We start from the raw sequence: 15985 nt of genomic DNA, 5'->3' as shown, positions 1-15985 counted from the left end.
CACGCATTATAATTATTTGCACTTCTGCTTAGATATTTCTGCTTTGATTTCATTCTATATTCCCATTTTACTCACTTTCCCTAATTTCTCTGAGCCTTCTCTTTCTTACTGATCTATAAAATCTGTTTCCATGTATTCTACTTTCTCCTCCTGCTCTTTTTCATGTTTATTTGACTGAGCCCCACTCCTGGCTCAGAGCCCTTTCCCTGGGACACACGCTAACAAGCTGACCCGGCTTCCTCAGACGTCTCTGAAGATAGATTGGGAAATGAAGATGTAAAGCTGTTGGAAGAGACTGGCTTCCCCAGGCACCTGTTTAGCCTGGATCATTGGATTTACTACAGCGGCATCGCCAACACTGATTTGACTATTAATCCCTTAAGTGCCTTAGAAACTGCAGCATAAATCCAGCCAAGGAGCACTCATACGGCCCTGAAGACCCATAGTGTTCATCCTGGTACTCCATTCATGAAAACTGATCTTTTCTTAAATAGCAATGACAACTCAAGGAGTCCCTGCTTTGTAAAACCAAGGGACCTGCTTGCTGTGGCAATATCCTTCACTGCCAGGAGACCTTTCATACACAGTGCATGGTAACTGTTGAGTCATGGCCAGAACCACCAACTGAGCACCTGTGGAAAGGACTCGGTCAGCCCCAGGAGCACAGGTGAAGGCAATTCAGCTTCAGGGTGGAGCCTGGCTGCACCTCTCTTAGACCTCATTTTAGGGCTGACTGCCTCAAAGGAAAGATCTCTGGTTGGAGATCCCTCCTTGGTGATGCTTTCCCCCGTGAGCTTTGATCTTCAGAGGCAGGTGAGTAGTCCTTATTCCTTCCCTTGTAACACCTTTCTATCATGTTAGTCCCCTTATAATTGCACCTTTTATATCACCTTTCCGTCGTGTTGATCTTTCTGTTACACCAACCAGTCCTCACACTTACTAATCTGAAGAGACTGGCCTTTTCTTCTCTCCAAATGCATGCACTTATCTGCAATTCTGTTCCTTGTTATATACCACTTTAGTACCTTTGAGCTCCATAGCGGCACTCAACAAAATGGCCACATTTCCTCCATTCTGTCTGAGCAGTTCTAAGTCTCCTTCCCCAGGCAGCACTCGATTACGTGTTGGCTGATGCCCACCCCGTGACAGGAATACAAATGCCTCCTTTATTTTAGCGTGAGCTGGCATTTGGCTGGCCAGGCTGATGAATTGGCGGCGCTGCTTCCAGAGCACCTCTGTGCTGCACGGAGAGCAGGCTGCGTTCTATCCCAACTGGTGCAGCAACCCACGAGAGGCAAACCCCTCGGAGAGCAGGAGGTGCTACGTGTGCACAGATGTGTATCCTTACACTACAACGCAGGTGCGGTGCACAGACCTAGCTAGCAGCAGGCAGCACACCACTGTAGGCGCTGACGTGCAGGCAGCTCCAGGGCCGGCCGGGCTCAGCCCCAGGGCTGCTGCTGCTGCTGCACGGCTCGTCGCCGGGAGCTGCGCTTAGTGACTCCGCAGGACGCAGCGCGTCGTTGGGAAGCGGGGCGTCCGATTGATAGAGCGCCACCCACCAGCTCTAGCGGCTACCTCGCCTGCAGCGCCCCCTACCGGACCGGCGGGGGGGGGGGGGGGGGGGCAGCCACGCTCACGCTCCCCGCCCCGGTAGCGCGCACGCGTCACCGCCTGCGCCGGAGCACAGCGATGGAGGGTGAGTGCGGCGGGGGGAGGAGGAGGAGGATGGGGAGGATGGAGGGGGCTGACGCCGCTCTCTGCCCGCAGGTGTGCTGTATGACGGGCTGCCCCAAGAGGCGGCGAAGGAGCTGCGCCTGCAGGTACTGCTCCCGTTTACCCCGACCGTGTCTGACCATCGCTGCTGCCCTGGCGTCCGCAGCTCGGCGGACTGCCCGCCGGCATCCTGGCTCTTATTTAATTATAACGGCTGTTTTAGAGTGTTTTTAAAACACTTTTAGCCCCAAGGGTCAGAGGAGGCCAGAGCGTTTGTGAGCGCCTTCCTGAAGCGCAGCATGCCCAAGAAGAAGGACGAAGCCATCCAGGACGTGTTGACGCGGAAGGCCGTGGTTCTGGAGCACCGCTGCAGGAGGAGGAAAAAGCCGAAGAGGAGGAAAACAAAAACCTTCACGGCCAAGCAGAGGCGGGAGCTGCGCCTGTTTGAAATCGAGCCCGAGCAGCAGAGGTGCGTGAGCCTGCGCCCCTGTGCGGTGGGCCGGCCCCAGAAGGCGCCCTGTGCGGCACTGCCACGGCGCGGCTGGTACCCGGCTGCCCGTGTGATTAACTCAGCGCTGAGCAATTCCCCTTCCTAAACACAACCACTTGTGACTTCAGTTCTAATCTCCAGACTGGCTGTAAGCAGTGAACCTCCATTTTGCACTTGCGTTTCCTGTGCTGCTCCTAAAATGAAGTGAGGGGGAGGGAGAGGAGCAGAATGTTCTGAAACACATTCCCTACCCCCACCCCCTTTGGGCTTCATAGGAGCCTATTCAGCTTTTTTATAAAAAAACAAACAAACTTGTCACTTGGACTGGTTTACCAAGTGATCAGCACAGATGACAACATTTGGATTTGTTAGTGTTAACTCTATAGATGGTTTTAGTAAGCAATGTTTTTGTTTTTTTTTTTTAACTAAGTTCTTGTATAATGTTTGCCTTCTAACTGCAGATACGAACTCTTTCTACCACTACATGAACTCTGGAAGCAATATATCAGAGACCTATGTTATGGACTTAAACCAGATGCGTAAGTTGAGATATCTACTGATCTAACCACCACCAGTTTTAAGATACTTCAAGTAGTAACTGGATAAACTTGTGTCAATTATTCAGTAAGGATTATATATACTATTTCTGTAAGCTTTGACCATTATTTCAGTAGTCACAGTCACACTTCATAAACACACTTTTCCGTGTATTTTTCTTTAAGGCAACCACAGATGGTTCAAAGCAAACTGCTAAAAGCTGACCTCCATGGAGCTGTTGTTACAGGTATTGTTTGCTTTATGCTACAAAGTTATCTGAAATTTGTTACTCTCCTTTGTTTCAGGTGCTCATTGAATTCCTTTTAGTATCAACTCTAGAATCACACAACTGTGATTGTGTTGGAGTCTTTATCCATTTGCCAGCACTACTTAATTTTTCAACTGCTTTTATTGCAAAGATTAACTACAAGTCTACCAGTTATGACTATAATTGCATTACTTCAGACTACTAAAACAAGCTTCTAAAATCATGGGGCAACAATGGAACAGCAAGCAAACTGCACCTGAATTTATTCTAATACGTGCATACTCTTGTTCTTTCAGTCACAAAATCCAAGTGCCCATCTTACGTTGGGATAACAGGAATAATTCTACAGGAATTTAAACACGTCTTCAAAATTATTACTAAAGACAACAAATTAAAAGGTATGCAAAATGTTTTTCAGTGTTTGTTACAATGTGAGTAACTAAAAATCTATCAAATGTTAATATACTTCTGAGCAAACATACAAGCACACAATGTTCTTTACCACTGCTCATGTAATTCTTATATAATTCTCTGCCTAGTGGCAGAAGCTAATGTCTTTTATCTACCACATAAGAGTCCAATAGTGTACCAAAAACGTATTTTAGAAGTAGTTAAAAAAACCACACTTCCAGTGATTTCCAACATGATTATGCGCATGGCTTGTTCACCTGATCCACTGTAGATTGTTCTCTGCAACACTTAGTCCTCTTTCACAAGCAAGCATTAAGTTCTAGCAGTTTTGGTTTTAAATGTACAGGCTTAGGTTGTATTTCTTGTACTGCAGTATGAAAACTTGAAATGTTACAGACCTGAAGCCTGCATGCGAATGGTATTCCCTGGTGCCTCAGTATTTATTCAGAGTAGGGGCTTTAATTAGCCCACTTCTTGCTAATTTCTTCTGCATTTACAGTTGTTCCCAAAATTAACAACGTATTTAGCTTGGAGACTGATGGATTCATTTCCTACATCTATGGAAGCAAGTTCCAGCTTCGAGCAAGCGAGCGGTCTGCAAAGAAGTTCAAGTTGAAAGGAACTATTGACCTATGATTTCATAGCAAATCAAAAGGAAACTTAAGATGTCTGCTGTTTTCCTGCAGTTTAATAAACAGGTTTTCTGGCAGACTGAAGATAGAGTTAACTAGTAGAAATTTTAAGTTTTTCTTCGTACTGAAGAATGACTGGTTTCTCCTGTCTTTAAAGCAGTCTGTCAAACTGCTGGAATCTTAGTTGCATCTTTTTGCAAACTGTGTGTAGTGTTCTGCTTTCTATTAAACTTGTGATTAGTACTGATTACCTGGCTTGTTTCAATTTTGACTTCATATTTATGCAGTGAATATCTTATAACCTTTTTGACAGGTGTTACTGCTGCATTCTGTGTGAACTGGGCTCTATCTGCCTATTTCACTCTATAAGGAGACTGCAGCTGGTAACTGTTTTTCTGTAATTGTGCCTGGATTACCATCTTTACCTGTTCAGCTACATCTGTGCTACTCTGAAAGACCTTCTAAAGAGAGCATTGGGCAAAAAGTCTTTCACATGTTGCAAAAGGTATCGTGTTCTGAGAGATCTATGAGAACTCATTCCATGAGTATCAATAATGCTTTCCAGATTGTTTTCTACTACACACTAGGGAATGTTTTAGTATCCATCTTGCAAGGACTGATAAATACCAAGGTCAGTAACTTTCTCATCTTAGTCTGGAATCATTTGTGCTTTTTTCATATAATTATCTACTCAAATGGAAAAATACATTGGGGTAATAGTTAAAATGCAAACACACAAGAAGTGAAGTGGAGGAGAGACTTCTATCTGGACACATGCATCTGAACAAGGGAGACATCTCTTAAACTACAGGCACTTAAAACAGGACAGTACCTCACAGGCAGAAATCAGGATCTCTTCTGAGCTTGTGGTTACTCATAATTGCTGATCAAGGACTTGGATTTTGTTCATGAGTCCTTTTACAGTTAACAGGCACTTAGTTGAACATTCAAGTTGTTACACCCAAGCTATCTCCCTTTTAAGCACTGTTCCTCTCAAAGTTCTCTGAAATCCCTTAGTTCTCTGTGAGAATCCACAAGGAAATACCAACAAATTGGCAGAAAGCTTAAGTGATAGTAGAAACTGTCCCTGCAGGACAAAGGCTTCATTTTCATTTTGCTTATAGCTATCAGTGTAATATCTAATTAAGACATTTGTTAAATGCCTATAATACTAAATTAATAGAGGGAAGCTAATGGAACTTTATTGGCATAGTCCTGTTAATTAACATTAAAGACCTTTAATAGATGTCTTAACTAGACATCATTAATGGCAGTGACATACAAATTGGAATTAGGCACAATTCTATTTCATTGTGCTGCAAAGGACATACCATACTCTGCCATGTGTACACGCAGACAAGCACAAAAGCATTTTCCATAGCTGTTGCTATTTACATTTTTCCTAAATGTTACTTCAGTGACCAGAAGACATGCTGCTTAGCAGTCCCTTTCAATAAATAATGGTAAAGAAATAATTATTTACAGTGAAAAGTGCTGAAGAGGTGCTCTGAGGTCTCCAAGGTACTTAGATGAAATGAAGCCTAACAAGAGATCTGAACAGCCAAAGCATTCAAGAAACCTTTATTGCTGTTGCTAAATAACCTGAAGAGGTGTTTTTGCCTTATTAAGGTGCTCTAAACATCCAAATGTAGGTTTTCTAATCAAAAGTTTCAGTTGCTTTACTGCTCCTACTGCAGCTTCTCCCACCCCACCCTGCAGGAGGGCTAATCCCTGGCTCCTGCTGTTCATAATGCTCCCTCACTACCCGATAATGTTTCCATAATTAATTTCTCACTGATTCTGCAGTGATCTTACCTTGGGATGCAAGTATAAGACCTCAGCAACACATCAGCTCTTCTTTTTAGCACCATCATCTCTGCAACCTTCCCCAGCCTACACCTCAGCAGAGAATGAGGTGTCCAGTGTCCACCAGCACTATATAACCAACCTCCTGCACAGCACAGCTGAGACCAGCACCCAACAATTGCCCAGTGCCCAATCTCCTAGGCAACAAGACTTTTCAATGTGGCAAACACCTGAGTGCTCTGAAAGATCAATGTTCCTCAGCTGTTCCTCTTATCCCAGCTGTATTGATTGCCTCCTGGCTCCCAAGGTCAGCAAGGGAGCACAGGAGGCCTCAGTGAGTAAAGTGCAGTAGCTAACCTACATAACAAATGTTCACCTTCAAATGTTCTCTTAAACAGAAAGAAAAACTGGATTTACAAATCTTTCCATCCATCACTGGTGACCAAACCATGGTCTTACGTACTTTGCTAAGAAATACAATTCCAGATTACATGGTAGCAATGAGCAGTTCCACGGCATTTCACAGAGGTTTGATCCACCTTTGCCTCATGTTCCCCTTTGGTAATTCTGTCATTTCTATTCTGAGCCACATTTCCCAGTGTTTGATTACTTGGAATTGCTTTGTTAAGACAGAAGCCTCCCTCAGCATACTGCTTTAATTAAATTAATTAACAAATGTGAAAAATACGGGATCAGGCACCCACTGCAGCTGAGAGGAGCAGCCACACCTGGGCTGCAGAGCCAGCAGCACCCAGTGCTCTGCTTACAGACCATTCTGACACCTGGGCTGCACAGCTGTAGATAGGGACTGCAGCAAGAAATCCCAGCAACAATTAGCACTGAATTAAGAGCTATTCCCACTAAGAAGCTCTGCTGCTTACTATTAGATAAGGCTTGGTACCTTCCAATCACTGAGAAAACAAATGAGTATACCACTGACCAGAGTAACATGACCAAAAGTTTTGAATCAGGTCACTTGAAGGGAAAGTCACAACCTAAACATCGAGGTCTGTCCTGCCCTGCTCCCCAGACAACCATTTGTTTCCAGCCACTCATTTTTCATTCTGTTAGGACCTATTCCACTAACACTTGACCAACAAAATTTATTTAAATACGTTTAAATATTTAAACGTATAACGTATAAACGTAAAAATTTATTTAAATACGTTATATTTAAAACAAAATTTATTTAAAACGTGTTATTTTTCATCTTGGATACTGACCGATCTGATAACCACTTCCTACAGGCAGCTGATCAGCACGTTGAAGATTTGCACAACAGGCAAATCAATACCCTATCAATACAAATCTCTTCCTGGCACATTAGTTAGTAAATTCAGCCTCATTTCTTTCAGCTCTCAGAATGAGCTTTACGACATACATACACACTTCTGCAGGCCCAAGGCCCCAGGTCTGTAATGGAAAGACCTCTCAATGCAAGCTCCTTGACTGTCTTTAACAAACCCACAGCAACAGCCCCAGAGCCAATTCCACCTAACAGGATTGTGGGCTTTTTTTGGGGAGGGAAAAATTAAATTAACTGTGCATTTTCTGTAAAACTTAAAATAATCCCATAAATATGAATGTTTCAATTTTTTTTTTTCTTTTTATCACTTTTTGTGCAACACTGTGTCTCCTCTAGAGGCTTATTTCAGTATTATGGGCTTGGAGATGTTCAGCTGGATAGTTCTTGGGTGGCTGAGGTGTTCACCAAAGAATTTAAACGATGTAATAGCTATTGAACACCCCATTATATGGCTGCCTAATTAATGTAAATGATAGTTATGTCTCACTCACAGCCCATTATTTTACACGAAGGGAAATCTACCCGCTGCCACAGTAACCATTCCAATAGTTTTTATCGGAGCAGTTGCATTATGACTTCATTGAGCAAAAGGTAAGTAGCCATCCTAAATAATGAAGATTGAAGGTTTAATAGTCCCAATAAAGAATCCTGCAGGTTTTTTATTTCAGAAATTAGAGTTTGATTGCAAGTATATGATAATGAGAGGAAAAAAAGCACTGGCAAGTGGGATCTTTTTGCAGCCTGGGCTCTTGGCAACTTCCATTTTTTCTGCATAGAAATATGGAGGAGAAAGGAAAGAAAATCTCAGTGCCATGTAGGTGATGTTATGCAGACATAAACCAGCCCTGTAAACTTTTCCAGAATTGCAGCCTACCACAGCATCTCCTTTCTGGTGTCAAGGGACACAGCATTTCTGTTATGAGACCTCGCTTCCAAGGTTATATGTCAGAGATTATAACTGCTGTAAAAATTCAAATGAGATTCTAAAACTTGGCATGAGTATTCTCGCTTGGAATTCAGTATTTTTTAGGCAAATCTTTGCAGGAAAAGCTAAACGTGTACTTTTTCCACTTGCTATTTTAGGCCCCTATTGCTGCATTATTCTTAATCTAGTATCCAAGTAATCTCTTTTCACAGCTACATTTTCAGAGCAGCAGTTCTGAGCTAGGGTGAGTGATCTGACATTTGTTTCTGCAAATAGCAAACTTCAGGAAGGGCTTTAAAAGAACTTCTGTTCCACTCTCTTCAGCCATAAAGTACCACGTGTTTTAGCAAGGAAAAAGTGGAGGAATTAACCTGAATGATGGTAACAATGACTACAAAACGAGCTGGCAGGGGATTTGCAAACACAATCTCCAGATGTCTACAAAAGATCTGGTTTATCAAACACACTCCAGGCAGAATTTGTTGTTTTGTGCTTCCCAGTAAAAGAAGCTTGCAGTATTTGCTTACTGTTAGTTTCAGCACAAGGCGCTACTCCTATGGTATCTTTACAACAACCCCAGACACCAGAGCTTGGAGCCACCAATGAAATGAAATGGATGAGGCTGGAAGATAAGTGCAGGGCAGGGGCATGGTTCTGAGGCACAGGCACTTAATTTGTTAGTATGATTGTCCTTGTTGGGTTTTGCTGCAGCTATCTTAAACACAAACCTCACCTCCCTCCAAGCCCAGAACGACGTATTTTGCTTTGCTACCAGCAGATGGAGCCAGATGCTCACAGTTTTGAAGGGATTTTTTTTCTCTCTGCTCTGAAAAACTGTCCATGAAGCGGACAGTGTTTAGAAACTGCTCCCTCACCTTGTATGAACTTGCTTTTTTTTACTGTGCATATGTATACAGCTAACCCGGTGCATCCCTTACCCTATGACAGCTGCCTTCCTCTGATGTTTCTGTAACACCTGCTTTTTACTTAACACAGATATGTTTTCTAAATTGCTTTTTGTGCTGAAACGTCATCAGGAAACAAAACCAAACTAAGGTAGGCATTTTCAAATGCTAAAATACCATACCTTTCATTTCCCTCACAAAAAGATATATTTTATGAAGAAGTCATATATATCCCAGAACCATCCATGTAAAATTGTTAACTCTTCATCTTGTTAAAGGCCAAATACATGTCAATATAATGTTTATGGTGTCCTAAAGTTTAAAACTGTAGGCTCAGATGAGAGAACAGATCAGGAGAGTGCTCTGCAAACCTTCAGTGCTCCTGCCATGCGGCGAGACATGCAGCGTGACCAGGTGCCAGCAAGGCTGGGCACAGCTGGTTCTGCTCAGTGTAATGCAGGCCAACAGCCCTCCTGTTCTGCTGCCTACTTGCAAAAAGAGAAGCAGGAGACACTGCAACAACGCTCCTCAGGTGCTGCTCCAGGGCAGCTCTCCTCACACCCTCACTGCAGGGCTGCAGCAGTGCCTGTGGGAGCTGCTGTGCACCTTTGTCCCACTGTACTGAGCCACCTTCATGGTATGATAAGATGAAATGAGCATTTATAAGCGATGTACAGCTGAGGGGACAAGAAATTCTTTGCTGCAGATATTAAACTTATTAGGGCTTCCTGTTGTTGGCTACGTGCTCCATGTCAGCTGTATGAGCAGCCAGCTCTATGCTGTCAGATCACAGCAAGGTAATGGCATCCCCAATAAACCCAGGTCTGCCAGGTAAAAATGGGTGTTGTTCAAAACACTGTCAGGCCCTTTCACATCCCTTTCTGAGCCAGCATTGTCACACATTGCTACAGATCAGATTAAATACACAGACTTTGTTATGCTATGCACTGTCCTCACTAACCTCAGGCAGCAGAAGCAGCAGTGAGCTTTACTTTCATTCTTTTCACCACTTCAATGCCACACCTCTTTTTAACAAATCCTCCACCACAACGCTTAACATCTCTTTAACAAGACATTCTAGCAACACATTCACCAAATGATAATTATTTTCTACAAAACCTAAATACAGGACAAAGCAGGCTGCCTCTTTAGCATGACTGAATGCTGCAAACCGCCGTCAGCAAGACTTGCACATCACACGCAGCTTCAGCTCCCACCAGCCCCAGGGAACCAGCCCTTGATGGGGAAAGGCAGAAAGGAGCATGCAGCGCTGTGCAGAGCCCACAGCAGGTGAGACTGATCCAACTGTCAGCCTCCATCCAGAGCTCGTGGTGCCACAAGAGGGCTTTGGCACGAGGACAACTAGAGTAATAGCTATCACTAATACTCAGCTTTTGTTCAAAACAGGCGTACTTGCAGACACATCTTCATCAGTTAAAGGCACTGGGTGCTTTTTAATGAAGAAAAAGTCATACTGACACATCTGTGACACCATCACGTAAAACCTCGGACTTACTGCTTCTGCCTGTAATACATGGACAACACTTAGAATCCTTGGGAACATGACATCTGGAGATCACTTTGGAGCTATGAAAGCACTTTGTAAATGTGTAAAGAAAGCTATAGGTTGAGATCCTGAAGCAGTACAAAAAGGACTTTCCTGCCCTTCCACCTGGCCCTCCTGCAGAGCAGACACAGCTGTAGCAGCAAGTCCAGTAAAACTGTGGGAGGTGGAGCCCTACCAGCCTGGTGCAGGCAGAGTTCAGCTGCGCTGCAGGACCACCGCAAGTGGCTCTACCACATGTCTACTAGGCTTAACCTGCATTAGTCTACAAAACCCACAAAGGACATAGGGGCAGCATCTGTACAGTATGCTGGATGCTTTCCAGATACGTCACCCACATTACTGCTCTCTCTGCTCAGAAAGAAACAGAAACCCCAAAGAGAAATTGGGATTCCTACTGCAGATGTGCACTGGCAGAGGTCTGCGAGCAGAGGCAGCCTGCAGGAGGAGGCAGCAAAGGCCATGCTGCTGGTAGACCGCTGTGTTTGTAAGATGGACGGGAGACCAAACTGCTTTGTAAGGAGACCAAACAGATCACTTAATAAAAACAAGGCATCCTACGATGAACTTCTCTTTCCATATTTATTCCTCTCTAAACGCAGCAGTGCGCAGATTATAGGAAATGGTTTTACATTTAGCTTCAACCCCAAGTGGTAAAGAAAAGCATTGTATCTCACAATGTAAATTTGCATCTACCATCACTTAATGGATGTTTTATACATGCTATGTACTACTGTGTTTTTATGGAAAGGCAAAAAAATTACTTGGGAATTTGTTTTTAATTAAGCAATAAGGCTCAATGGGGTACTGCTATCATGCAATAAAACCACTCCTGGGGTGTTGTGAGGCATTTGGTCCAGATGAGTGCTTCAAATCACCCCCAGATTGTGATTAGATGATTACTCCCCGGAGTTAATATTAGATAGTTCTCTCTAGAGTTGTCTTATTGCTATTATAAAAAGTCTTCAACATGGGGAAACTAAGTAGCTTTTGTGCTTGAAGAAGATGAAGTTCGCAGTTCCGACTGTTGAGCGGTGCCTGAGCCGCGTGGGTCCCATAGATCACTTCACCTCTTTAGCCTGCATGAACAATCATCTCCGCGCATTTCTCAGACCCAAACAGTTTTACAATTAAGTGGCTTTCTTTTTTTTCTAGGGGATGGAAGGATATAAAGAGGCAAACAACTCCAAAATAAAGCAATCCCAAGACAAGGCACTAAGGAATTTGATTCTGAGATACGTATTACTGGCTTTATCTTTTCGTAGGGAATAATGAATCCTAATTGATATTATGCTAATTGTATTAATGAAGGCTAATGCATGCAGTAGTGGTAAGAGAGTCTCCCAGGTTGGGTGCAGGAGGAGCTACACAGGCTGAGGCACCTGGCGGGCTCCAAAACTAATGAATTCAGACGGCCCAAAAGGTACAGAGCCAAACTGCACTGCCTTCCCCTGCCTCCCCTCAATTGCTCTTCAGGACTGAGGTTAGAGTCAAAGTATTTCATTCTGGAAGAAAAAAAAAACGCCCCCCCCCAGGAGAAAAAAAACCAACAAAATAAGGCCTTCTGCATATCTCATTATACCAGAAAAAGAGACATCGCAGGAAATGTTAACTCTTTGCAGGTACTCACCACTCCCAAAAAGGCAGGATGGTAGCTCATGCATATGGACAACTCTTGCACACCCCTATCACACAAAATCCCTCTGGTTTCTCAAGTGGGCAATTTCACACTTTCACACTTACAGTGAGATCCTTCTCACACATCCTTTGCATTCTGGCCAGCGTCACATTTCCTACCCTACACAACCTCATCAGCAAGACATTACCTAAAAGCAGGTAAGCCTTCCATCTTGTAAGAAATCCCTGGGGCTCCTCCTTCAGCTCAGCACCTTCCCACTGCAAGATCCAACGTGCCAATGGGCAGAGATTCCAGCCAAACTGAAGCATGCTCTTTCCACGATATCAGCACAACACCTTGAAGAAACACTGCATTTCTGTTTTTCCCTTTTATTTGAAGAACGCAAAGGGAAACTATATTTCCTTACTTTTTCCTTACATTTTTTTTCCTTCTCCTTTCACAGAACTCTTTGCAGTATGTACTCAGTGCACAGAACTTCCTCAGATGCCCCAGGCAACCACGACAGCTCCTTTCCTGCACAAATGGCACTGATGTGGGGCAAGGCACGGATCCCTCACAAAGAGATGATTTTTTCCTTCAGAGCAACACACACACTCAGCTTGGGCAGCAGTTCCAAAGGAGTTTTCCAAAGGAAAGCGACCAAAGCATGTTTGTCACATGAATAGAATCTATATGCACTCACAAAGCGGGGCTTCTGAATGAAACTCTTTGCGTGTCTTTGACTTATCAGTCAATCATAGGTGAACACATTTACATCTTTTTAAATTAACTGATGATCATCACACTCTTGTTCCCTCTGCTTTTTTCTCCATTTTGATATTTGAAATGCCTTATCTATGTAAGTTTACTGTTTGAAACACCTAATTGTTCACCATGGTTTATCTTGTGCAACAAAAGCACACAGTGAATATGAGATCACTGTTCAAATATAACAGGAATACTAGAAGAGTTCGAATGACCAACGTGCACAGAATTACATTACTAGGGAAGGACAGTCGAACCCAAAAATGCAGTCCTCCCTCAGAGCGTGCTGCAAAATGCTGCTTTAGACATTTCTCTTCTTATTAATTTCACGTTTCTTCTCCAACATCACACCTCTCTCCACACCAAACACCCGCTCTGTTTCATGGTTCTGGCATTTCACACTCTTACCTCAAACCTCTTTTTTACTCTCCTCTTTCATCCTCTTTCATACCAATCAGCATCTGCTGCAATCACTGGGTGAACACTACACACAGTGACAGGGCAGCACACCCAGCTTACTGCTCGCTCATTGCTGGTACTCACCCCTGCAGCTCCACAGAACAGAGCAATGTTCTCTGCTGCGAGTTCCCTTCTGGGCAGCTTCTCTGTGAAACGTGGAGACTCACAATGCCCAATCCAGCACGCACCCTGTTAAGAGTGAAAGAAAGCACAGTTAGCAATGCAACCCCCCAAAAAACCTGAGCCTAAGTAACCTGGATAAAAGAATCTTCTCTACTGAAAAAATACAACTCCTTGCTTCCTTGCTTCTCACACTCACTTCTACAGCTACAAAGCGCTGTCGCTGCTGTAAACCCAACAGCCCACATGGAAGCAGCCAGAGGTGACATGGGGCAGGCAGGGATGGGATCCAGGTCTGCGCTGTGAGGGAAGCACACCCACAGTCCTGGCCACTGCAGCTTCTCCATCACTGCTGCATCTTCCCACTGAGACCCACCTGCTGCCTGCTTGGTCCAGCCCTGCAGGAGGATGCTGGTGCATCTGGTTTGCTCATGGCTTTAAATTTCAAGTTCCATCAGACCTCAGTACCATGCAGAATGACACTGATGACATCATATGAAGAAGATTTTAGAAATAAAATATCCTCCATATTTAACAGTATATATTAGTAGAATTACATATTACACGCTGATCCAAGACTCCACTGAAATCAGAACTCTTACCAAGCTTTGGATCAGACCTTCAGATCACTTCTGTTATTACAATTACACACTACTGTGAAGAGAGCAAGCTATTAAACCAAAACTGGCTTAGCAGGAAGATTCTTAGCATCCTTCATTCCCACTACTTGTTTCACCACTACCATTATTCATCACTGAATATTAAGGAGCAAGGAAAATACCTCACAACTTTACAGCACCGAGATGTGCAGACAATTGCCAAAGCTCAACACAAACACCAGTGTAGACAAAATGACTTTGAAACATTTCTCATCACACTGACAACCGTGGATTTCTTTCTTTCTTTTTCCTACAACCTACCAAAGAGCAATTCATTATGATGTATTTATACACAGCATTTACATTCAGCCTGTGCCACTGGCCTCTTTGGTCACTTTTGTTTGTTCAGTATGCCAGCTCTTCCTAAAGGCTGCGTGCAGCACCACGGTGGTACCGCGCACCACCGGAGAAACACAGCTGAACATGTGAGTAGGGAAGGACTAGGCACAGCAAATGCAAGGTTCTTTACGATGCAAACTTGATAGCTTAGAATCTGCATGGAATAGTGTTTTTGTGCTCCTTGCACAGCACAGCGTTTGTCACAGCTGCAGGGAGACCTGAGCTGAGCTGTATATCAGCGGCTGCTCACATACCACACAGCAATGCTGCTGTACAAACAAAAGCACCTTTCTTGTATGTCGTTTCCCAACACAAAGGGGATGGCAGCAAGCAAGCCTCATGGCTGCTCTCAGCAATATTTTAATCGCTGGCAATCTCCTTGCAGGCAGGCCCTGAGGAAGAAGCCAACAAGTGGGCACTCCCGTCCTCGGCAGAGAGGAGCCACCAGGTCCCAGCAGCCGCTTTGCTGCCAGTGATTTCAGTGTATTTGAGCTAGTAATTTTTTGGAAACGTTTGCAGTTTGGATCCGTAGCGATGGAACCAAGCATGGCTCTGTGATTTGTGCACTGCCAGACTTGGAAGCTCCGAATATTTGAAGCACACAGTGCCGAGACGCAGCACAGACTCACAGATGTGTACCACAGGGTGATTCCACCTGCAGCCAGATGACACGACGCTCATCCCTCCATGCACACCACTCGCACAGAGGTAACTTTGCCGGTGTATGATGACAACGAGGCATTTTCTCCCCCGCAGAGCTCACCTGCAGCTGCAGTTCCCTTTATTTGCTCTGAAACCACTGCACCCCACTCGGGCACGATAGTTCTGCTACCGCTAAACGAGCGGCTCGTGAGCAAACAACGGAGGCGGCGGATCAGACAACGGCACCGGCGCCAGGTCAGGACACCAAAGGCTGCTAACCCAGGCTGCAGCTGCTCCGCCCCTTAGCCCGGAGGCGGTGTGGCCCACAGCCGCCCCTCACTGCCCGCAGCATCGGCGCGTGGAGCGCGGCCGCGCGGAACGCCGCACTGCGAAGCGCTTCGGCCCCGAGCTGCTGCAAGCTGCCCGCGCTACCGCTGCCTGGGAAAAGGAGATTGTGGGGAAAAAAAACACATTTCTAATACTTTGACAGGTCCATCAGTGCCCATTAAAAATAGAAGAGCTATTACAGCCAGCGAGCACCTCAGTCAGATGCCAGCCCCTCTGACGGAGCCCCGCGAGGCCGAAGCCGCCCGACACAAAGCGCCCCGCCGCCGCCGCCCCACGTGACCGCGGCCAGCCCGCGAGGGACTTCCCCAGCAGGCCGTCACGGCGTGCTCGCTCTACAGCGCCCCCCGGCGGCGCTGAGCTTTGCCCGCCGAAAAGGCGGAGCGCGCCCCCGCGGCGCGCCGAGCTCGAGCGACGCCCATTGGCCGGCGGGCTCTGAGTGGGCGGGGCGGGAGAGCGGGGCGGGGCGGCTGCCGAG

General features: G+C 45.1%; 1 protein-coding gene across 2 annotated transcripts; it reads left to right on the top strand.

Moving 5' to 3' along the window:
- The first annotated feature begins 794 nt into the window (after positions 1 to 794).
- POP4 (POP4 homolog, ribonuclease P/MRP subunit) lies at positions 795 to 4319 on the top strand. 2 transcript variants are annotated; one of them, XM_042877299.1, is made up of 7 exons: positions 795 to 813; positions 1771 to 1823; positions 1962 to 2185; positions 2668 to 2745; positions 2929 to 2990; positions 3308 to 3409; positions 3922 to 4319. In XM_042877299.1, exons 3-7 carry the CDS (start codon positions 2016 to 2018, stop codon positions 4056 to 4058), a joined length of 549 nt encoding a protein of 182 aa, XP_042733233.1. In that variant the 5' UTR covers positions 795 to 813; positions 1771 to 1823; positions 1962 to 2015; the 3' UTR covers positions 4059 to 4319. The 2 variants fall into 2 exon arrangements, with proteins under 2 accessions (XP_042733233.1, XP_042733232.1); XM_042877298.1 differs by lacking the exon at positions 795 to 813 and adding an exon at positions 1658 to 1699.
- The last annotated feature ends 11666 nt before the right edge of the window (positions 4320 to 15985 follow it).

Source organism: Lagopus leucura, unplaced genomic scaffold, assembly GCF_019238085.1.
Source record: "Lagopus leucura isolate 7727_CA_CO unplaced genomic scaffold, USGS_WTPT01 Super-Scaffold_100017, whole genome shotgun sequence".
Lineage (NCBI taxonomy): Eukaryota > Metazoa > Chordata > Aves > Galliformes > Phasianidae > Lagopus > Lagopus leucura.
The sequence above is the reverse complement of the archived record's forward strand: the minus strand, read 5'-3'. Positions and strand labels throughout refer to the sequence as shown.